A 25,426-nucleotide genomic window follows, 5' to 3' on the forward strand; every position below is an offset into this window, starting at 1 on the left:
TCGATTCTAATTTGGGGAAATACAAAAACAAACATTTTGATTGGGATCGAGTTTGTTTGACCCTTTAAGGTCTGGGCCTATTTTGTCTGATTTTGCATGCCTTTGAAGTTGCCTTTATATTTCAAAGAAAGAATTGTTTACGATGGCCTGGTTTGGTCCCTTTTTTTGTGACACCTTGAACTTCATGTCCAAATTGTTGTTTCCTTCACTGATCAATTATAAATCATCATTTTGGGCCCAAAAAGACCAAAAATTCCAAAATCGTTTTGTCAAAATTTTTAATATTGATGTCCAATTGACAACCAAACATGCGTAACGAACCGTTTTGAAACTTTGTAATATTTATTCAACATGTTAGGATGAACATTCAACCAAAAAAATTTAGAATAAATAGTCTTATATTTGACAATTCAACATAAACAACAGGTATAGCCATAGGCGTTTTTTGCCTTTATACATGCTCCAGTCAAAACAGGTTATATACAGCAGACCTAACAGTGAAGAACAGTGAAAAAATATATACCATCTAACACAAAAAGTGTTTAGAGGCCATCTCTTTATGAGTTTAGGTATTGCGGCCAATCGCCTGATGAAAACTATGTACACACAATCAAGCTTCTTGAACACACATTTATATACACAAATTGAGAAGATTGATGTGGGAAAAAATATATATATATAACATTGGGGGGAAAAAAGCATTTTCAAAAATATTTACAATAAACAAGTTAAATTTTTTTCAGTCATGCCACTCCGAAAAGCAGTTTCGTCCTGGAATTAGACACAGCTACATCACACAGCTCACACTTCCATGGGGTGTCGGTCCTCTTTCCACCCTTCCATTTTCATTTCACTTTGCTTTCATTGTCACTATAAATGTACATGAAAATAAGTCAGTATTTATGAAAATAATAAAGTATAAAATAAAAATATATACAGCAATAAATAATAATGGAAATCTATATGTATGACAATAGAAAGAATACCATAGCTGAATATGTGCTACATCCCTAACCTTCATATAGAAAGAAGAACACCACAAATTATAAATTCCTGCCTGGGATACCCACAGTGCACGTACGACTTTGATCTGATATGCACATTTTATTATTATATACACAAACACACACTTATATTGCATCAAAATTAACTTTGTCTTGCAATATCAAAAGAAACTTTCAAAAGAAACGTTTTCAGCATGAAAAAAAAGAGTGAGTTGGTTTACCTCTGCTCGTCGATGGCGTCACCCACGTGTTCAAATCCGTCACTATCTTCACTCGAGGACTCTTCCGAAGAAGACGATGATGACGAATTTGGACCATCCTCTTCCTCAAGTTGATCAGAAGCACAATTGCTTGCGCTAAATTTAGTTTTCCGTTCATTGTCAAAGTCACACAAAGTCGCTGCTCGATCCAGCAGTATCCAACTGGCCGTCGCTCGCCACCTCGCTGCTTCAGAACACTCCTCCTCCCTCTCGTTCGGTTGAACCTCGCACCGCAGTTATATTTATAAAAAAAAACAAAAAACGCATTTTGTGCTTCCACTGTGACTTCGAAAGGGTTCGTTTGATTTGTGTTTTTTTCATGGAGCTTCCGTTTTGAAAAAGGACTAGAAATGATGGAAATATAGACATAAACAAATGATCCATGCAGCGTTTTAATGTTTTTTTGAGAGGACAATAAAACTATAAAACTTAAATGACAATATCTCACGTTCTAGTTGGTCGATTGACTTCAAATAATAACGAGAGTAAACCGCAACTTCCGCACTTTAAAACGACACCAACCAACGGCATGTGGGTGACGTAATTAAAACGTGAGGGCGCTTCAAAGACGACGTGCGCTGAGGACGCGCCGGCGCGTCCTTCGACTCTCAAGGGTTAATCAGAAGTCACAACTTTACAAACTCACAACGGGGTCAAAAGAGGCCCAAAGCCTCAATGTTAACTGTGGCAATAACTGGCAAATGCACAAGAATGTGTAACATTTTACTGAAACATTTTTCTAACAGAAATAAAAAATATTGGTATATATTGGCATATAGGTCGTTGTTCTGCCTTTGGCAATATGTGTTAAAGCAGGGGTCCCCAAACTTTTTCCTGTGAGGGCCACATAACTTTTCCCTTCTCTGTTGTAACAGAAAAAGTGTGACGATTGCAGGAGTGGCTAAATGTAAAAAATTATTGTTTTTCAGAAATCCCAGATAACCCTTTCTGGATTCTTCACGTAACAAAAGTAAATAAAATAAAAATGATAATATAGTATAATATATCATAATAATAAATAATGGTAACACTATTAATTAAATAGATAATAACCAAATAACCCTCTCTGAGATCTTCACAGAAAAAGGCCAGGAAATAAATAACACTATTGAGAAAAAAAAAATCAAAATGCTCTCTGGTATTGTTCAGGGGGCCGTAGTTTGGGGACCCCTGTGTTAAAGTGTATTATTTACCATTTATATTGAAATGCATCCCTTTTAGTTTTTATGGTGCTTTCACGCTCAAGTGGGGGCGCCCTTGCGCTTCCTCATGTGAAGAAGAGCGCGCTTACACACAAAGAAGTGCCGCATCCAAGCGAGTGAGCGAGTTAGTGAGAGAGGGAATTACTGCTACGAGCCTACGTTCTTTGTTAATGTTTGTAAAATATCTACAGAGGCAACACCTGTATGTATCATCTTTTGTGTTGTTGTTGTGTGTTTCCACTCGCGATCGGACACTTAAATCCAGTTGTGTAGTGGTTTGAACAATGTGCTAATGCTAGCGAACGCATGCCAGCAGTTTGTGTTATAAATGTATTAGCAGCTAATCATCGCTGATTTACGTTGAGGCAAACCTGTTTGTTATTGGGGACGAAATTGATTTGTTTCATTTCTATTTTTAGTTTCGCTCTTCAAGTGATGGTTGAATAAAGTCAGCAAATTATACCAACGTCTTCTATATCATCATTTGGGAGTTTAGCTAGCTGTATAGCTAGGACTGAGCCTTAGTGAGGACATTGCAGTTGTATTCCCTCCCGATGCAGTTATCTCCACCTTGCAAAGACTGCAAGTCACTTTGTTGTAATTTTTTCTCCTGAAGTGAAGACACACTTTCCAGCGATTGAAGTTTTTGAACCAACGTGCTGTCATTGTTATGTTTACGGCTGCAATGCTCGTGCTAAACCATCGTAACCTTTCATTTTCACCCTCTTTCCTGGTGAGGTGTAGCCAAACTTTGGAGCGAGTGGTTCTTGGTGCCATGCTAGTTTGATGCGTCTGGACAACAAGACACGTCACGACGCAATATGCGTCTTTAGGAATCGTTAAAGGGATCGTTAAGGCTTTTTCATTGTGATGGCGAGGCCTCGAAACACTAGGAACCGGTTCGGAATTGGAATCGGATTTCGATTCCCATCCCTAAGCGGGTGACTTGGCTAAAGGCTGTTTTTGAGGTTGTTTAAAGCATTTACTGTACTCTATACATTAGAAGATGGACATAAAAAAAGTAGAATCCATTAATTTTATTTTTTTTTTTAAATCCTCAAGAGACAAAAAAAAAAAAAAGAATAGAATATCATGACCTTCTCTACTTATGCCTCTGGACAGTAGTTCAAATTAAGCATAGTCTTGTTTTATCGCTCAATACAGCAGGGATATAAATAATTGTACACGAGCAACCCCATATTCCCTGGTCATAACGCAATCATGACACTCATTTCAAACGCATGATCTTTAGACCCAGAAGTGACTTAGCTCCAATCCCCAACACCCCCATCACCCCAACAGGGGGCCTCTCACATTTCATTCAGCTCCAGCTCCACTGAAGGATATGTTAATCCAGCACAGGCAATGAACCATGAATCTTGATGTTTTGCTCCAAAGACAAGTAAAAGCGAATTGAAGTGAGATGTAAGGTGACAAGGATGTTTGACGAAGATCACAGGTTAAAACCATTGGGGTGTGTCATACTTAAAGCTGATAGGATGGCATGATCAATGTCCGTAATCATAGTATAAACACACATTCATTTAGCTGTATATAGGGTCAGTCAATTATAGGAAACAAATAGCCATAACGTCATCTGTTCATTTTCTATACTTCTTTTCCACATTAAGCCCGCAGGGAGCCCTACATGGAGAATATTAATATTTCATACATTAGATCGTGAGCCGAGATTGGAACCCAGGATTTCATGACTGTGTGGTTAACCACTAGCCCACCATACTCCCATTTATATCTAAAGAGATCATTTATTTAATAACCTTCTATAAAGAGGCCATGTGTAACTGTGAAGCAAATGTAGCTTCATTTAATGGCCTTTTTTTCTGTTCAGATGCAATAGAAGTTTCTTTGAGGCTTGAGAGCACAGACAAACTTGTTGGACACAAAGTCATTTAAGAAAAAAAGAGAGCCTAAATTGGATATTAAAAGTTGTGGCGGGACTCAAGAGGAGACCATCAGCATAGAGATGAGAGGTGGCCAGGCCTCCCGCTGAATGCAGCGTGCAGACACAAGCACATGCTTGTTTTGGCATAAAAAATTCAGATGAATTGCACTTCCAGGAGGGAGTTGGAAGTTGTTGTGTTGTTTTTGCTCTCGAAAAGCAGGATGGTGACACTCGACAACGCGTGATGAATGAGGCGGCTGTGCCCGCTGTGATGGACAGAGTTGAGGAGAGGAGTCGAGAGATGATTGATGTCATTGGGTAACGTCGCTTCGGATAATTGAAAACCCGCCAACGCTGTTTTGGCCACCTAAAACACAGATTAATTCAAAGGCTATCTATAGCTATGCATTCACAGAACATACTGCAGCATTAGATACACCTACTGTACTCTACTTGTATGAGAACAAGTGGTTGTGTTCTCAACAATGACCACTCAGACAAACAACATGATTGATGCCAAAACTCACATTTACATTTTCACCTGAAAACCCTTTTGCGCATTTGTTCAAGTGTAGCTAAATTTGTTTTGTCCGGTCATATTTTTTTTTTGAGGGCAGTGGATATTTTGGGTTGTTTAGCTCTCATTTCTAATGTGGTTCACACTTCCAAGAATAATGGTATGTAAAATAAGAACAGTGGTGATAAATTATTCCCAAGGTAGGGTTGCTGTTGAGTGTGTGTGCGGGGGGTGGGAGGGGGATCTGATTGGTGGCCTTGATTGGGGATTAGGAGAATTTTCAGTAGCAGGGACACTTAAGCCCCTTTCACACACATATTCTGGTAAATTCCCATGTAAGGTGACGCGGGATTTGCCCGCGTCATTGCTTTCACACATGGAGGGATTTCCCGGGAATGGCGCGGGTTGGACACTTTCACAGACTTGTCCCGTGTTGCCGACTCGGTGCTCTCTGTACGTAGAGGGCTGCTGTCGCGATTTTTTAACCAGGACATTATGTCATCTTTTTTGTCGGCATCGGCTGTTACATTCGGTTGGTCGGATTGTGTTTTGTTATAGAGCCGGTTGTGGGAGCGTTCCCGACGTCGTACCTGCAGCCAATTCAAGCTCATCAAGACTGTATATAAGCCCAGGCAATCCAAGAGAAGGGTGCCGAGATATTAACTTGCTGGGCGCCATTCGACACCTTGTATTCTCGAATTTCATGCATTTGCTAGCTTGTTCGTCTGCCGCCTTTGTTTTGAAATCCCCTACGCTGTGCTGGTATATGAGTGTATTTGTTTTGTTGTCTTACTGGCTCTCTGCCTACCGCTTAGGTTAGTATTATTGATCCCCGTCGACCTACTGTCATGGACCCAATGAGTGATCGCGTGTATTTTTGTTTATATTTTGTAAACCCTTGAGCACATCCGTCCGTTGCTTTCTGCTTTGAGGTACAACCTTGGTTACGCAGTTGCAGACCATAACATTGCCAACAAAATAAACCACACATTTCCAAAGATACGATCCCGTAGCAATTTAGTTTCGTTATGTTTTCAGTTTAATTTTGCCATTTCTAATTTGCCATGTTGATAATTGTGATGTTTGTATACCACTTTTCGTCTTACTGTGAAGAAAGTGGAAATGACAATCGGCCCACCATGATATTTACGTCATCAGCCATCGTGCTGTGTCTCGCCAATCAAACTCGTGCTTCCATACACGCCTCGTCCTAGGAAAGTCCCGGACACAATACTAAGGTGCAGTTTACATGGTGACTCTCCGATAAGACGAAAAATTTCAAATTTGCATTTATATGGTTCCGTCTCCTTTTGAACAATGTCGCAATTCCGCATGAAAATGATGTATTATTCATGCAAGGCCCTAGGGGGCAGTGCAGATTTACAAGGCGACAGCGACTAATTCGCTTTGACCTCCTCAGAAGACAACATGCCCGCCCTCTCCAAGCAATGGCATTTTCTTTTGTTCAAAAGGCACAAAAATGGAAACACTGAACATATTTAAATTTAAAAATATTATTAAAACAGTAAATTAAAGCCGACGTTCTGCCATTAGCTGTTTTTAATGTTTAATAGCGATGCTGCGCATGCCCAATGTGACATGTACGAGTGCTGACGTTATCGGCGAGGGGCTCGCGCGGCAGGAGCTTTTGATATTCATGCAGAGCCAGCCCTCCTCAAGCACCCGCAATCAAATTCTTCCACTTTGGAGGCAGGATTCAGAATTTTTCGTCTTCGCCTTCCGTCTTCGCTGACACCATATGCACGCGAGGCAATTCCGCTACTTAGTCATTGCGTCTTCGTGTCGCAGAGTCCCCATGTAAACTGACCCTAAGACGGAACCCGTTAAATGTCCACGTAATCTCCGTGTCAGTCAACCCGGGAAATTGCTTTCACACACAAGGGCTAATCATTTAAATTCTAGGATTTTAACGGTGTTCAGGTATATGTGACAGCGGCTTTAATGTCTTAACAGTAACTGAATGACAAAGGTGTCAAGTTTTGCTTGGAAGCAGAGATTAGCTACAGTTTAAAGACAAAGTGCGCTTGTAACTCAAAAAGCATTAACTCAAGTCGCATTGTACAGTCACTAATTTAAAACAGTTTTCTGCAATTGGCTAGCAATCACTTCAGATCCCATTGAGATTACTCTAATAAAACCAAAATTAGTCAAAATTTGCTCCAGTTCACCTGTCACCAAAACAAGTGCATAATTAGAACAATACATTAAATTAGTGCAATAGATAATTAATAGAAAAGCAGTTTGCATTTAAAACAAGAAATAAGAAATAATTAATACAAATTTAAATAACAAAAAAAAACAAAAAAAACATTTATAATAAAGAGCATAAAGCAAGCAATGCAATTGGTTCTGACATCTCTTGATATAAATCCCCCTCATTGCCGAGAGGGGAAAAATAAAATATAGCATGCCTTTTTATTCCACTTAATGACATATACCGACCCTGCCACTAAAGTATTTCATTTTCACCAGAAAACTGAAGACCCCAGTATTGTTATATGACGGTTCTTTTTTCCCCACCTTTATAAAGTCTTGAATTGGTACCTGAAAGCTATAATTTTCCATCTACCAAACGATAGGCTTAGTATGTGAGAGGGGAGCTAAGTTATTTTTGAAGTGTTCATATTGAAATGTTAAAAACATGTCTAGAACTGAGCCAAATGTTACTGCTTAGTGAACACTGGTGGCATTTGGTTTCCATTTTATCTGCCAAAGTAGCTGGTCTATGTCTTAACATTTGATGTGGTACGATCATGGTTGGCAGGCCTTGACTCGTTGCAGTTTGTTGATGTAATGACAATTGCAAAAACCCAATGTAACTTGTCGCAGTCTTCTTTGGCTTTTTCACGTAACACTGTATGGTGCATAGCTGACGCAGCTTTCACCCTCCTGCCTACGCACCAGATGCACCAGTTCGATTTACTGATGCAAAGTGTAGGCAAAGCAAACTGTACTTTACCAATTAGTAAAAATGTTGCTTTTTCTTCTCCACTTGGTTCAGGCTCATGCTAACATCAAGTGGGTGTCTCTAAAGTAGAGCAATGAGCTCTATAATGTGCCGGTTTATTTTTACATTCAACTGGAAGGTAGTGTGTGAATTAAATAAACAAATAATTAAATTACTCACAAGTGATTCCACTTTGTTGCTTTCAGATGGGAGGGATCTCATTCCAATTAGGCAGTCTCAAAGACAATCCAATGTTAAGTGCAAAGGCAGTCACAGTGCAATTCTCCCTGGACCATGCGACATGGTTTGCATTCTCGCGTGAAATTACGCCAAATTTCTCCCTTTTCCACTTCTGATCTTATCGTTATCAAACAGTACATACAGTATGCTTACCATTCTTACTCTAAGATTTCTCATAAGCACTCGTCACTCTTAGCAGCCTCCGCAAAGCACTTTGATGTCTAATTAATTAAAAGCGGCGCCATGATTACTGGTATTTTTTTTTTCATTTCTTGATGAAAGATTAATGGCCAGGACTGAGTGGCACGCAGAGGATCATTTAACCTTTCTGTCAAATGAGCTGGATTTGATTAATGCATGGGCTTGTCTGGCTGTCATTGACACCAAGCTGCACTGTGTTTCGTAGCTTTTTTCTCTGAATTTGATGTAATTGCCTTTCTAGTGGTTAAATCTTTATTTGGAACGTGGATAAAGAAAACGGTTATGCAGTGTGTTTCTTTCTGAATAATGGAATTTTTTTGTAATCACCACAGTCCGGTGGGGCGGGGTGGGTTACACACAAACATTAATTCTGGTCAAATCTATAGTCAAATACTGTCTTCAGGTTAAAAAAAAAAAAAAATAAATAAATAAATTTGTCTCTGTCAGGGATGTGTTTAAGAGAGTGTGTACTGAAATTGTCATGTCAGATACCATTATGGAAATGACCAATGCACTACTTTGCACAATATATAAGAGCAGCATTAACACATAAGCCATTTTTCATCTTGTAATGTGAGTAAAAAAAAAAAAAAATGAAGATGTAAAATGCGGCATCTGCATTAGGCAAGACATTTAGCATCATAACGACAATCTGGTGCATTGTGCAAAACATTAACTGTGTGATTTAAACTTTTGAAAGACACAAAAGATGGGCTAACAAAAGATATCTTTTACAGTTCGAGCAAAATGTGCAGATAGGATTGCATGAGTCAGAGGTGATGCAAGATGTTTTCAGCATATCGAAGTGTGAGGAACTCTGTTTCTGCGGCGAAAAAGATGAGTTCACTAAGGTGTTTGAGAGCGGAGAGAACACAAGGTCTGTGGCCTGACATACAGCGAAGAATGGATCAAGCAGGGGCTACAAAAAAAAAGCTAAGAACACATGAATAGAGCAGAGATAAAACAGTGTGAAAATCCAGTATCACTAATATTGTGACTAAAATGTTCCCAGTTATCAGTATTACCCGTTAAGGTGGAAAGTAATGTAAACCTACAGATATTACTATACTTGTGGTATACCAGTGTCTTTCCATTTCCAAAAACATTTGATTTGGTGTCAAGAGTTCAATGAAATAGATAATCCAACAACATTGCAGGTTAAAAAAATGACAAGAGCACAATTCATTCACTAAAAGGCATAATCAAAATGTAGTTTAGGCAACAACACGTCTGTTCATCTCGTTAGCTGCCAATAAGCCAATAACATGCTTTGCCACAGAGTGCAATGAGCCAGCGACAGTTTCTCACCCTCACAGATGCTAAACACCGTATTGTCGATAATTACAATACTTTTAAACAGCTCTTTCACTGTTTCATCCCACACAATAGATGCATACACAGTGATCCCTCGCTACTTCGCACCTCAAACTTCATGCCCTCAGTCGATTGCGATTTTTTTTCCAACTTAAAAAAAAAATGAAAGAAAAAAAAAAAAGATGAGCTGTTCCAAGCCGATCACGTAGTCTCACTCTTGTTCCCTCCCTCTCCCTGCTCTCTGTTGGTCAGGCAGTGAGTGCACTGGAGCTGCTTATGAAAGTAAACGATGATTGACAGACGTTTAATGTTTGAACTTGCCAGCAAAGCGAACTTCAAAGCGCCACATGTGTCAATCATCATCACTTGTTAATCATCCCATCTTGTTGTGGCAACTCAATGTGTGTAACTGAGCAGCTTTAGAGGATTTGAGTGGAGCCACTCGATGAAGCATTTAATAAAGCCAAGCATTTTTCTACTTTAGTCTTGTTTGAAAATAATAAGGTGGGAAAGTAACCTGTTTAAAACGTATCATAATTATTACATTTGAAGTGCCATTTGTTAAAAAAAAAAAAAAAAAAATTGTATTCTCCATAAATTATACTTTGGGGGGAAAAAAAGTAAAAGAAACACATCTTATAAATAAATAAATAAATAAATAAATAAATAAATAATTTAAAAAAAATATATATATATATATATATATATATATATGTATGTATGTATGTACAGTGCCTTGCAAAAGTATTCGGCCCCCTTGAACCTTGCAACCTTTCGCCACATTTCAGGCTTCAAACATAAAGATATAAAATTTTAATTTTTTGTCAAGAATCAACAAGTGGGACACAATCGTGAAGTGGAACAAAATTTATTGGATAATTTAAACGTTTTTAACAAATAAAAAACTGAAAAGTGGGGCGTGCAATATTATTCGGCCCCCTTGCGTTAATACTTTGTAGCGCCACCTTTTGCTCCAATTACAGCTGCAAGTCGCTTGGAGTATGTTTCTATCAGTTTTGCACATCGCGAGACTGACATTCTTGCCCATTCTTCCTTGCAAAACAGCTCGAGCTCAGTGAGGTTGGATGGAGAGTGTTTCTGAACAGCAGTCTTCAGCTCTTTCCACAGATTCTCGATTGGATTCAGGTCTGGACTTTGACTTGGCCATTCTAACACCTGGATACGTTTATTTTTTAACCATTCCATTGTAGATTTGGCTTTATGTTTTGGATCATTGTCCTGTTGGAAGATAAATCTCCGTCCCTGTCTCAGGTCTTGTGCAGATACCAACAGGTTTTCTTCCAGAATGTTCCTGTATTTGGCTGCATCCATCTTCCTGTCAATTTTAACCATCTTCCCTGTCCCTGCTGAAGAAAAGCAGGCCCAAACCATGATGCTGCCACCACCATGTTTGACAGTGGGGATGGTGTGTTCAGGGTGATGAGCTGTGTTGCTTTTACGCCAAACATATCGTTTTGCATTGTGGCCAAAAAGTTCAATTTTGGTTTCATCTGACCAGAGCACCTTCTTCCACATGTTTGGTGTGTCTTCCAGGTGGCTTGTGGCAAACTTTAAACGAGACTTTTTATGGATATCTTTGAGAAATGGCTTTCTTCTTGCCACTCTTCCATAAAGGCCAGATTTGTGCAGTGTACGACTGATTGTTGTCCTATGGACAGACTCTCCCACCTCAGCTGTAGATCTCTGCAGTTCATCCAGAGTGATCATGGGCCTCTTGGCTGCATCTCTGATCAGTTTTCTCCTTGTTTGAGAAGAAAGTTTGGAAGGACGGCCGGGTCTTGGTAGATTTGCAGTGGTCTGATGCTCCTTCCATTTCAATATGATGGCTTGCACAGTGCTCCTTGAAATGTTTAAAGCTTGGGAAATCTTTTTGTATCCAAATCCAGCTTTAAACTTCTCCACAACAGTATCTCGGACCTGCCTGGTGTGTTCCTTGGTTTTCATAATGCTCTCTGCACTTTAAACAGAACCCTGAGACTATCACGAGCAGGTGCATTTATACGGAGACTTGATTACACACAGGTAGATTCTATTTATCATCATCGGTCATTTAGGACAACATTGGATCATTCAGAGATCCTCACTGAACTTCTGGAGTGAGTTTGCTGCACTGAAAGTAAAGGGGCCGAATAATATTGCACGCCCCACTTTTCAGTTTTTTATTTGTTAAAAAAGTTTAAATTATCCAATAAATGTTGTTCCACTTCACGATTGTGTCCCACTTGTTGTTGATTCTTGACAAAAAAATTAAATTTCATATCTTTATGATTGAAGCCTGAAATGTGGCGAAAAGTTGCAAGATTCAAGGGGGCCGAATACTTTTACAAGGCACTGTATATATGTATGTATGTATGTATATGTATATATATATATATATATATATATATATATATATATATATATATATATATATATATATATATATATACAGTATATGTATATATGTGTATATATATATATATATATATGTATATATATACGTATATATATATATATATATATATACACATATATACATATATATATATATATATATATATATATATATATACATATATATATATACATATATACATATATATACATATATATATATATTAGGGCTGTCAAAATTATCGCGTTAACGCGCGGTGGTTAATTTTTTAAATTAATCACGTTAATTAAATATATATATATATATATATATATATATATATATATATATATATATATATATATATATATATATATAATGTTACCAATGCTAAATCTGAATACATTAACCACACAAAAAAACAATTTTTTTTTGGGGGGGGGGGGGGGGTAGCAATGATAAATTATTTTCTTTTAGTCTATCATTGTTGCTCAAGTACACTATGTTCTATGGAATTCCGGCTGCAAGCTTGCAGGATGTTACCATGGCAATAAAATTGCTTTAACAAAACAGAGCAGAAAAGTATCCCTGTAGTTATTGTGAAGCTACTTTCTAATTGTGTCATACAGATTTCCTTAAGAACCGTGCCACAGTGCCCGAACCTTGGCCGGGTTCAGCGCCTGACACAAAGGTCGACTGTGGCGTTACCCGAGCGTTTGCAGCAGGGCCGCCACTACCAGTTGTTAGCTTGGACGTAAAAGTTTGGCTCCATGAACCGTGCAGCATAATTCAACTGAATAATGTGTCACGACAACTCATGAATATGCATAAATTCCAGCTGAATGCTCGTTCTGAGGATCTGAAATGAAAGAAAAATAGGAATTATCATCTTGTGCGAGAAAGAGATAATACAGTACCACTCTGCTCAATGTTGCTGGCCAAAGGGAAACATTTTCCAATCTATTTGAATTTACTTTGGAAAAATTGCAATAGGACTTTGGCACAAGGTAATTGTCTCAAGTATGTGTCCATCCATATAGAAAAAAAATGAGGGAATGTATACATATATTTTTCTATTACTGTAAATGTGTCGCAGGCTGTTTCTCTGCTGAGTGTTAAGATCTCTAACGTATGTTAAGATCTGCCTGTCAAGGCCAGCACAAGATTGCTTTCTAAATTTTCTGCCATTTTTTGACTTTTTTATGACTTTTGATTGGCTGAAATAGTCATGCAGTGGTGATCCTATCCTTTGACTTAGCAATTTCAATTCAATTCAATTCAATTCAATTCAAATTCACTTTATTTGTCCCCGAGGGGCAATTAAAAAGGCATTTTGTACAGTCACGTTGCTTTCTAATATACAGTGCCCTCCCTAATTATTGTCACCCCTGGTTAAGATGTGTTTTTTAGCTTCTAATATGTTTTTTTTTAATTCAAATAATATGGGACCTTAATGGAGAAAAAGAGAAAAATCCAACCTTCAATACAAGTGCATTTATTCAGTGGGGAAAAAATCCCACATAAAGAAATAATTATTTGACATCAAATAATGTGTGTCACAATTATTAGCACCCCTGGTGTTATTACTTTGTACAACCCCCTTTTGCCAACAAAACAAGGTCTGGGGACTGAGATGGCCATGGGAGGAGCTTGATTTTGTGTCTGGTGAACCATTTCTGTGTAGATTTGGCCATATGTTTAGGGTCATTGTCTTGCTGAACGACCCAGTGACGACCCATCTTCAGCTTTTGGGCAGAGGGCAACAGATTTTGATTTAAAATGTCCTGGTATTTCAAAGCATTCATGATGCCATGCACCCTAACAAGGTTCCCAGGGCCTTTTGAAGTGAAACGGCCCCACAGCATCACTGACCCACCCCCATATTTTACAGTGGGTATGAGGTGCTTTTCAGCATGCGCATCTTTCGTGGCATGCCAGACCCACTTAGAGGGTTTGGTTCCAAAAAGCTCAATCTTGGTGTCATCTGACCAAAGCACACGGTCCCAGTTGAAGCCTGAGCATTAAATGTATTGAATCGGATCGAAAATCGTGTCCCCCGTATCGAAAATCGTACCGAACCGTGACTTAACTGTATCGTTGCATCCCTATGGAACACCATAGGAGAAGCTTTGAGGAAAAAAGTTTTCATTTGCCTAAATGCTTAAGTTATTAAGTGCAATTTTTTTTTTCCCCTTGAAAAATACATTTCATATATTCTGTGTTTCTGTGTGGTATTAATATCGTTGTCTTTTACTTAAGAGGCATGGTGTATTGTTTTTATTTGTGATTTCTTAAAAAGTATTTTGAATTTGAGTTATCATTAAATGGGTGTACTGGATCTATTAATATATACTGTATTCTCACTGTGTTATTGTAAATTGTTTTTTTTTTTAAAAATGGGGGTGCGCAATAATATCGCATATCGCAATAATTTATGAGATAAATTATCGCGCACTAAAATTTGTTATCGCGACAGGCCTAGCACGAAGACATTTGGGTGCATGTACAATAATAAATGAAATTGGTGTGTGAGTAAATGTAGATTTAATTTAGCCTTGTGTTTTATTTTGTAAATAAACATGGCCAAACGGGGAGTTAGCTTTATAGTTAATGATAACTTCACAGCATATATTTTTTGATTTGGCTTGATTTTAATATGTACCTAGGAAAAACAACATTTCCAGGTGAATTTTAGGGGTTAAAGTACTGTACCATAATATTTTAATTTTTGCAGTGGGCGTTTACATTTTTTTTTTTTTTAATTATGATTAAAGAATGTGAATGCATAACTGCTTTGACTGAGAATAAACGGCTCCATATGCATAAGAATGAAATGAAACACAGTAATATAACCAGGGTCGCAACGCGGAAATCCCGGAAAAAAAGGAGTGGTTGAGATTTTCTTTTTCAAATATTTACCCTTTGAAACTTTTTTTCCCAATTTTTCTTTGTTTGGATCAATTATTTATCATTCTAAAATATTGGGGAAAATGCAACAGTAACAAAAAAAAATACAATTAATTTATAGTTATGAGGTATTCACAGACACTATTTTTTTTCATTGTAACGTAATGTGTTTAAAGGTTTAATATATGACTAATTTTTTTAAGTCGTTTTTTAAAACTAAATATTAGATATCAATTAAAATGATAGACATTTTGAATAATGTAATTACTTACCGTCTTTTTATGGCTGGGTTCAAACAAAAGCAGTTGCGCAGTGTCTGTAAACAGGGGTCTCCAGGGTAAAGCGAACAAATTATAAATAGTCCAGGGGCATAATGCACCATGAAACTGCAATGGCAGCATATAGACATATTGTTCTATCAAACACAACAGTTCTTTTGGCTTAAAATACAGCAGTTTATTTTAAATTGGGGTGCTAGAGCAAAAAATGCTTTTTCAGCCTTGTCTGTGTTTTCCGCCATACATATCTATATCTATATATAGATATATATATATATCTATATATAGATATAGATATGTATATATAAAATTGTCGTCTCGCCCACCCGGGCGGTCTGGTCTCTCCTTTCAAGCTCGGCTCCTCTACCAGAGGCCTGGGAGCTTGTGGGTTCTGCGCAGGATCTAAGCTGTCTCTAGGATTGCTCTCTTCTGAACGGAGACGTCGGATGTTGTTCCTGTTATCTGTTGGAGCCATGCATCCAGCTTGGGGGTTACTGCCCCTAGTGTCCTACTGGACACTACTGGAACCACTTTTGCCTTCATTCCCCATATATATATACTGGACTGTCTCAGAAAATTAGAATACACAATATTCTAATTTCCTGAGTCAGGAAATTAGAATATTGTGTATTCTAATTTCCTGAGACAGTCCTGTGTATATATACAGGACTGTCTCAGGAAATTAGAATACACAATATTCTAATTTCCTGACTCAGGAAATTAGAATATTGTGTATTCTAATTTCCTGAGACAGTCCTGTATATATACACAGGACTGTCTCAAAAAATTTGAATATTGTGTATTCTAATTTTCTGAGACAGTCCAGTATATGATCCACCCCACGAGAATATACAGCAATGACATCGGAATGTCATTCGGACTAGATAAGTGTGGGCGAATGGTATCCAGAAGATGGAAGGTGATCTCAACTGAAGAGGTTGAACTACCTGAAGGCAACATAACAGATGTGCAGGACAGCTACAAGTACCTGGGGATCCCACAGGCAAATGGAAACCATGAGGAAGCAACTAGAAGGTCTGCCACAACCAAATACCTACAGAGGGTGAGGCAGGTCCTCAAGAGTCAGCTGAATGGCAAGAATAAGATCCAGGCCATTAACAGCTATGCCCTACCAGTAATCAGTTACCCTGCTAGCATCGTATCCTGGCCACTGGAAGAGATGCAGGCTACCGACATCAAGACAAGGAAGCTCCTTACAATGCACGGAGTGTTTCACCCTAAGTTCAGCATCCTGAGGCTTTACACAAAGCGGAAAGAGGGTGGCCGAGGACGAGTGAGCATCAGAGCCACGATCCAGGAGAAAACTACATCCATCCAAGAGTACATCATGAAAATGGCCCCCAGTGATGACCTGCTCGGTGAATGCCTCAGGCAACAGAAGCCCAATAAGGAGGAGGACCCTGAGGAGCTATCATGGATGGACAAGCCCCTGCATGGTGTGTACCACCGACAAATTGAGGAGGTAGCTGACATGGGAAAGGCCGGACTGAAAGACAACACGGAGGCACTGATCATGGCAGCACAAGAACAGGCCCTTAACACAAGAGCAATAGAGGCTGGGGTCTATCACACCAGACAGGACCCTAGGTGCAGGCTATGCAAAGAGGCCCCTGAGACAGTCCAGCACATCACAGCAGGGTGTAAGATGCTAGCAGAAAAGGCATACATGGAACGACATAACCAGGTAGCAGGCATAGTGTACAGGAACATCTGTACCGAGTACGGTCTGGAGACCCCAGAGTCAAGGTGGGCGACACCGCCGAAGGTGGTCGAGAACAACCGAGCCAAGATCCTGTGTGACTTCCAGATCCCGATAGACAAACTGGTGATGGCCAACCAGCCTGACATAGTGGTGGTGGATAAACATCAGAAGACAGCAGTAGTGATAGATGTAGCAATCCCGACCGATAGCAACATCAGGAAAAAAGAACATGAAAAGCTGGAGAAATATCAAGGGTTGAAGGAAGAGTTGGAGAAAATGTGGGCAGTGAAGGCAACAGTGGTGCCAGTAGTGATCGGGACACGAGGGGCAGTAACCCCCAAGCTGGGTGCATAGCTCCAACAGATACCAGGAACAACGTCCGACGTCTCCATTCAGAAGAGCGCAATCCTAGGGACAGCTAAGATCCTGCGCAGGACCCTCAAGCTCCCAGGCCTCTGGTAGAGGACCCGAGCTTGAAAGGAGAGACCATACCGCCCGGGTGGGCGAGACGACGATTTTTTAAATAAAAAAATATATATATATGTATGTATATATATATATATTATTTATATATATGCATGTATGTATGTATGTATGTATATACATTATTTTATATATTTATATTTATCTTATACATATTTTGTACGGTAAATGTTAATATGCTGTGTATTCTGTATGTATTCATATTCATGTTTACACGTTACATACACATGGATGGATGGCTGTATGGATGAATAAATAGATGAAGTATATGGTGTTAAAAAATCATTTTTTAATATTATGTTCTTGCTTTAGCTACCTCGATCAAAAAAGACATGTCAGAGTGACCTTCCCTTGTGTTTTGTGCCCCTCCTCCACTAACAGGAAGTGAGTGACGCTGATATCATGGAGCTGGTTCACAGCTCCCTGGGCCGAATGACCCTCATTCGTCAGGTGTTCCCACTGTGGAGGGACACCAACGTCCGCTGCATGAGGAACAATCACCGCATTTCCTCGCTGTTGTGTGACCCCCAGGAAGGCTATCTGCAGTCCCTGGAGGTAACGCAACCACAGTCAAGGACCGTGTCACTGTTTCTTCCTTGCATTGCTTTCACACTCACTCACTGATTGTGTGGTGGTGATATGATAATCAATCATGACACTATTGCCTTTTAGGCTTTAAGTAAAAACTAAGCAAATGGTCCGCAACGTAACATTTTACAAAATAACACTCAAGATTTCTCATCACCAATAACAAGTAGCCAATTAGTGATTAATTGCTTCTCTGAAAGAAATCATTAAGTACTGTTCCGTTTTTCTACCATCATGCTTGCGTGTAAGAAAAAAATTATGGAACGTTTACGAAGAAAGTGTCACATTTCCACAAATGCTGGTTTAATACTTTTGTAAAACATTAAACTAAATTAGTTCTCAATAGATATGTTTTACAATTCTCCTAATTAGTTTAAAGGGGACGTCCTGTCTAAACTGTGTGGCTCAGCCACCCACGTATACTGCTTGGTCACTGTACAGGTGTGAATGTATGGCCTTGTTACCCTAAAGGGAACAACTGATATAAAGATTTGTCGTTCTTAAAAGATAAACGTTATTATGAGTTAAAATAATTTGATGTTAAAATCCCTCTTGATGTTATCTTGTTTACACAATTTGTAAAATTAGTTAACTAGTAGGTCGCCATTGTTGTTGACATCACAGGGCAGTGACATCACTGAGGCTGCCGAGCTTCCAGAGTATGACTCTAGCGTCATCCGTTCAGCCCTTTCAATTTAAACCCGAGAGCAACGAAGGAATTAATGAGTATGACAGCACTGTCGACATTTCACAAAACGAGCAGCAAAAGCAAAATGAACAGGAAAGACGGGATGAAACGAGACGACAGTAGGAAAAAAAATTGTGTTCTGCCAAATGTTCTACACCGGCGAAACGTGCTACAAGAGGCGAATTTGACACCCAAAGTACTACCGTGCGCGTTCAGCTTGTTTTGTTTAGATGCATGCAGACAGAACATACTAAAGATGCCTTAAGAAAATACTTAAACGTAGTAATATCAAATAAGGGTGGTTTTAATACGCTATGTGACTAAAGTTGCTTTAAAGCTACCACAAGAAAACACAGTGCTTAAAAGAATGAGGGAGAAATAGATGCAAAAAGTATTTTGAGCCCATGAAAAGCTGATAAAAGACTCAATAAAAAACAAAAATAGTAAGTATTTTTAACCGATGTGCGCATGTGTTGGACGTCTCGCTGCGTAGAAGGAATTGCAGAAGGCAGGTAGTCTTCATCTAGTGAGAATGACAAACTACGTCATCACCCCGAGCGTCCATTGCGTGCATAAAACATGGCGCCCTCCATTGGTCAAAACATGTTCTAAATATTATAAATTTTTAAATCCATGACAGTATTTAATGTGTTTCTAAAAACATATTTTAGTAAAAGAGAACAATTGTGGCTTATTAGAGCCTACAAGTCTTTAAGTCCGAGGTTCCCTTTAATAACAAGGGGCAGAATGTTGCCTCAAGATTTGGCAGTGTGTGCAAGCCCTCATAAACACAGCATGATGTGTATTTTCACTCACACGGGTATCACGTCATCAGTGAGCAGCAGAGCTACATTTAAACAATTGCTGTTTGGAACCAAGTATATAGTATTTGTCACATGCAGTGGACACATTGCCCCTCACAGAGCAATCAAATATGTGCTGCACATTAAATGGGTTTAATAAAAAAATAATAAAATGTCAATTACTGATAAAAAATTCAAAGCAGGGTAAAAAAGTAGCGGCTAATAGACCCATTACGGTGTACTGAATTTACATCAGTTGCCAAAATTTGATGTTACAACCAAGCCTTAGCTGCCTATGGTCTACCACTTCTCAGAGGCAGCTTATACTGTATGTTGTTGACTTCTGTTTTTTCTTAGAATCTGTGCATTTCCTTTTTAACTTTGGTTTAATCAGAGGTGGATACTCTGCCACAGTTTTAGAAAATCTAAAAAAAAAAAAAAAAAAAAAAAAGAAATATAACGATATTGGATAACATCTAAACATTTCGCTCTCTGGCCTAGAATCACTTCTCTCCACAGCTAGAAAACAAAAAATATATATATAATTCATTTCTAGCAGAGACAAAAAGAAAAGCACAGAAGAAGCAAGCAGAGCGTTGGTGATCCGGGTATTTCAGCGCCTCTTTTTCCTTATTCCTTTGCTGCAAGTATTTGTAGGACAAGTTTGTTCTTTGGGAACAAGGAGCATGTTTCATCTGCTGCCTGCGACGGCAACAAGAGAGCCACTTGTTATCAGCCGCTGGTCGCTGAGCCAAAACAACACCCATGCTCTGTATTATTTTCTTCTTCACGCCATCTCCAGTGCTAGTGCTGTCAGTGTCAACACACAAGGAGAGCATCACAATACACAAGTGCCTCGTGAACATTATTGCTGGTATTAGCTGTTTATATATGCAAGTGAATATACAGTAGATTAAAGGGCCTTGATAAGGTAATCATGAAGCGCATGAATGCCCATGAATATAAATGACTTGAGCTCAATGTGACAGGGGAATAAGTGGCACAGCGAGGCAAACATTTTTATAAAAGATTACTTGTGCCCCCAGTATATTCAGGTAGCAGGTCTTATTTTTTAATAAATGACTTAAATGTACCCTGAATCCTCTTCAAGCAGACATAATATTCATTATTTTCACAATTAAAAACACTTCCCATATTAAGAAATGAAGATATGAAAATAAAAATATGGCAGAAAACACTCAGCTGACTTCAAGTTCAGCTCTGATTGTTCGATATGCACGTGTGATACATCAATGGAAAGCTTAAAATCTCAAGTTTTCAGGGGGAAGAAAAAATTATGACAAGGAGGGCATTTAGAAAAAAAAATAAAATAAATAAATAAATAGCAAAACCCTATCTGGAGGTGAGAGCATGCGAGAGCAGAATGGCTTGCCACACGCATGCTATTTTTAGACCGTGACGTCACATTGTAAAGCGGAAGTAAAGCCGAAGTGGGACATTATAGACCCGCCCTCGCATAGCAACAACGTAATTTGTGCTACTTTTCTCCGGTAATCTTTCAAAAACGAACATGCCGATCACACATTGCTTTTTTGGAACTTGTAGAAACGACTCTAGACATTACGACATATGAAGGATGTTTTCTTCATATGTTTCACAGCACAGCAGTTTCTATTAAAGAGGAGTGCAAAATTTTTCGGACTATAAGTCGCACCAGCCATAAAATACCTAACGAAGAGGAAAAACACATGTATATATATATATATAGTATATATAAGTCGGACCGGAGTATAAGTCAAATTTTTGGGGGAAATTTACTTGATAAAATCCAACACATAGAACAGATATGTCATCTTGAAAGGCAATTTAAAATAAAAATACGATAGAGAAAAACAAAATAAGTATACAGTATGATAATGTTTCATGATGCTTGAACAACAAAACGTGAATGTGGGCGGTATGTTAACGTAACATAGCTATTAGAAGTTATTCAGATAACTATGGTATAAAGAACATGCTAACAAGTTTACCAAACCATCAGTGTCACTCCAAAACACCAAAATAACATGTGAAATGATATAATATTGTGTTAATAATTTCACACATAAGTCACTCCAGAGTATAAATCGCACCCCCAGCCAAACTATGAAAAAAACTGCGACTTATAGTCCAAAATATACGGTATATGTGTATATATGTATATATATATATATATATATATATATATAGTGTGTGTGTATGTCAGGGATCGTGGCCTGATGTGCCTGCAATTAACAACCTGAAGCTGATTCCCTAATTTGTCACTTCCACCTTCTGTCACTTTTCTGTGGCCTTGACAGCTTTTTTATTTATTTATTTATTTTTTTTGTATAATTGCAAATCTCTCAGTTAACGGAAGAAACGAGAGGATAATAACATCGATGATTTGAATATTAGGTTTGACTAATGAAATAATTGGTGTAATAAAAGCACATTGACGCTGTAATACAATAACCCTCCTCCTTTGGGTCCTCTTGCCTCCTCCACATTACGGGGACATGTACTTTGAACAAAACTTTCCTCCAATGGGAACCTAAGTCACTTTCAGTTATCCACAGCAACCCTTTATTTGTTTATTTATTTAAATTGTGCCATAATTTCCAAATGTAAAATGCCATGCTCCATGTTTTTCTGCCAGCATTAGATGTGCAGAAGCAAGTTATTTAAGGGCATTATGTTTGAATATTTGGTGTAGAGTAGGCTCGTCAAACATCATGAAAGCATTATGACAATTCAATATCTATCTAGTCTTTTATACTTTATTCTGTGGTCACAGGTGAAAAACAGTCATATCCTGTACTACAGGGTGTTCCAAAATGTTTGACCTCATTTCGTAGGCCAAAAATTTTGAATATTTTCATTGGAATGACCTCAAATTTTCACAGCTTGTGTAGAAACGTTTCAAGTTTTTGTGTGTGACGTTTGGCATTTCTATCTTTTTAGGTTAAGAAATGCCGTTCACTTCAAAAGAAAAGGCATTTTGCGTGTTAGAGTATGCTCGCACTCAGTCACCGAAGACAGTGCAGTGTAACTTCTTCAGAAATTTTGCAGAGAAGGCACCAACTACAAAACAAATTAGGACTTGGCACCAAAAATTTCAAGAAACTTCAGCGAGTTTGGCACGAGCTCTACGTCACAGGCGGTGCTCATATTGAACATTTCTGAAAATCTGTCATAGAACCAACACATATTTGTACTTTTCTTTGTAAATTTAACCAATAAAACTTATGACCTTCGTCATTAAGTGTGTTTAGTTTCATTAAGATCCATCAAGTAGTTTCCGAGATATGGGCATTTATAATGGGGTCAACCATTTTGGAACACCTTGTATATTAACATATGCTGCATTTTAAATTCATTTTACATTACCACTGAAAATAGATGGTGTACAAATGATATGATTACAGTGGTACCTCGACATACGATCGCTTCGACACACACCTTTTCTCGCCATTTGTTTCTACATCAGATGACATGCTCGAAATACGACAATTTATGAAATTATGACAGCGCCGCAGTTTCTTTGTTTTGCCGCAAGACGGACGCACGGTGGAATTTCTTGAGAGAAATCAACACAGGTTTCAAGAAGGTTAGTGCAAGTGGTGAAAAAAGGTAAAAGGTGACACTTACCATTGAAATAAAAATGGAAATGGTAGAAAAATTTGAGTGTGGTGTGCACATCCGTGAAATGGCTCGACAATACTCCTCCGACCTCCGTTCTTTATAAGTTAAGGTGACAATTATTATTGTGATACCATCGCCAAAGAAATCGCCAGATTCGTCAGGTTTTTATTAATCTATTTCAGAAGTTGTGCAACACAAAACGCCTACTGTCCGCCGCGGTTATAAGTTAAGGTGTCAATTATTATCGATATACCATCGCCAAAGAAACTGCCAGCTTCGTCAGGTTTTTATTAATCTATTTCAGAAGTTGTGCAACACAACACGCCTACTGTCCGCCGCGGTTGACGCCAGCAACAACAGAACGTTAAAGGAGAAAGTGAAATCGCAGCTGCATCTTGCTTAGTCTGGCACGACCGCCACGCTGTGCGTTCAGGTACAGCACGCAAAACACGTCAGCCACATTAAAACCCGATTCATTCCGTTATTACAGGTATTATTATTGTATTATTTTTCCGATTTTATAATTTTTTTGTTTTGCTATGTGTAATTGCCATTTGTAATAGTACCAGCAGTATTTATTAAGGAGTGTAGGTTAGTGTAGGTTTTCGAGCTGTGGAACGAATTAATGGAATTATAATGTATTCTTATGGGAAAATTCCGCTCGACATACGACCATTTCTGCTTGCAAACCAGTTTCTGGTACCAATTAAATTTGTATGTAGAGGTACCACTGTATAAAAAAAATAACAAATTGCACGTCACATGCAAATGAGGCTAAGACCCTTCTAACTTTTACTGACAACTCAAATGAAACTATTATCTTTCTGTCTATTAGCATTATTGAAAGGTCAAAATGTCACAAATAAGTGATTTCATTAAATTTATAGTTTGAATTAATTATTGAATAACAGGATAGGTTGCAAAAAATTCACAAAGGAGGAGCTGTGAATCGAAGGGGGTATTGCCATAGCTGCAAAAAAGTAGTCTTCTCTATATTTTCTTCCGTGCTCACTGACTGTAGGTGTGTTATCCTTTTTATTATTCTATTCCAGAATATGATTGCATGACCTTAAGGGAAGAAAAGTTGACTTGGTGATGTCTTACCCCTGAGAGTCTTCAACCTTTCATGTGCCAAACACCCTGAGTGGTAGCTTGTATTGCTTCCACACGTCTCTCACGGTGTAGGGATTTGACCCCGAGGGGGATGCGCCACAAAATCCACTCTCACACCGCAGCAGAGGCAGCGGACATGATTCCTGACAGGATGCACTGCGGAGACAGTTATCGAAGAGGCAAGATGAGCCGAGCAGAAATAAAGCCTGTTTTGACAACTTCTTGTATTTCTTTTTCTGCTCCCGCTCTCGGCCCCGTTTGTGATTTAAACGCCTGTCCGGCATGCACGCCGCCAAGCACACAAAGCCCCACAACACAAAAATGGATTTATTAATAAGTCATCTCACTCCCTCTCCTCAAGGCGACTGGTGGATTCGCTGCCGTCACAGGACATAAATGCTTAATTGTCTGCCTGTCTATGATCAATATGAAAATGCGCCACCTGGAAGCGCGCGAGGGTGACAGCGCAGTGACGTGCACTGAGAGACGGACGTGTGCATCTGCCAGCACAAATTATTGACCCACAGCCGTGAAGCAAAAGAAGGATTTTACATGAAGAAAAATCAGTCCATCTGAGTGTATAGTTATTATACTTCAAAGTGTCAAACCAACATTTTCTCTTATTTGAAAGATGGAAGTTCCATCATGTGCAGAAGTACATTATGGCCTTGTGAGAGCATTTTGAGAGCCTTGTGAAAAGCCTTATCCATTATAAAATTGCACAAAGTTACTAGCATCTTCAACCCGGTTAATGTTTGGTTTCCTCAAATGCTTGCTACCAAAATTTGACCACCTTGCACTGTCATGATTGGCAACATTAAACTAAAAACTACAAACCAAAAATTATTTTTTTTAAAATGTGCTTGGATTGTTGTTAGCAGTAGTTTTCTTGTTTACAGTATATTTCTATTTATTACATCAAAGCAGCAAACTAACACGTTCTCTTGTTTGAAATTAGTAATTAATTGAAGTAAACCTTTATTTGACAGTGGCGTCATCAGACTGTCATAAGAAATTTTGGCAAATTTTGTCACTAATGCCATTTATGTTTAGTCTGCATCTTTTACATCCCTTCAAAGTGACATAATTTGCTGGGTGACACTTAATGACGTTTGTCATACGCATTCATTAATCCTCGTGACAGCGTCATGTCATAATTAGGACGGTCTAATGACAGCCTCATGACGCCGGTGTCAAATAAAGTGTTACCATATTTGATTTATAAAGAGTAAAATA

General features: G+C 38.5%; 1 protein-coding gene across 4 annotated transcripts in view; it reads left to right on the forward strand.

The window, feature by feature from the left end:
* grid1a (glutamate receptor, ionotropic, delta 1a) overlaps positions 1-25,426 on the forward strand; it is a 489,918-nt gene that overhangs the window by 385,475 nt on the left and 79,017 nt on the right. For all 4 annotated transcript variants that reach the window (XM_057847669.1, XM_057847666.1, XM_057847665.1 and 1 more), the window contains one exon: positions 17,756-17,929. In XM_057847669.1, the coding sequence (XP_057703652.1) occupies positions 17,756-17,929 (174 nt within the window). The remainder of the gene's footprint in view (positions 1-17,755; positions 17,930-25,426) is intronic.

Source organism: Corythoichthys intestinalis, chromosome 10 (assembly GCF_030265065.1).
Source record: "Corythoichthys intestinalis isolate RoL2023-P3 chromosome 10, ASM3026506v1, whole genome shotgun sequence".
NCBI lineage: Eukaryota > Metazoa > Chordata > Actinopteri > Syngnathiformes > Syngnathidae > Corythoichthys > Corythoichthys intestinalis.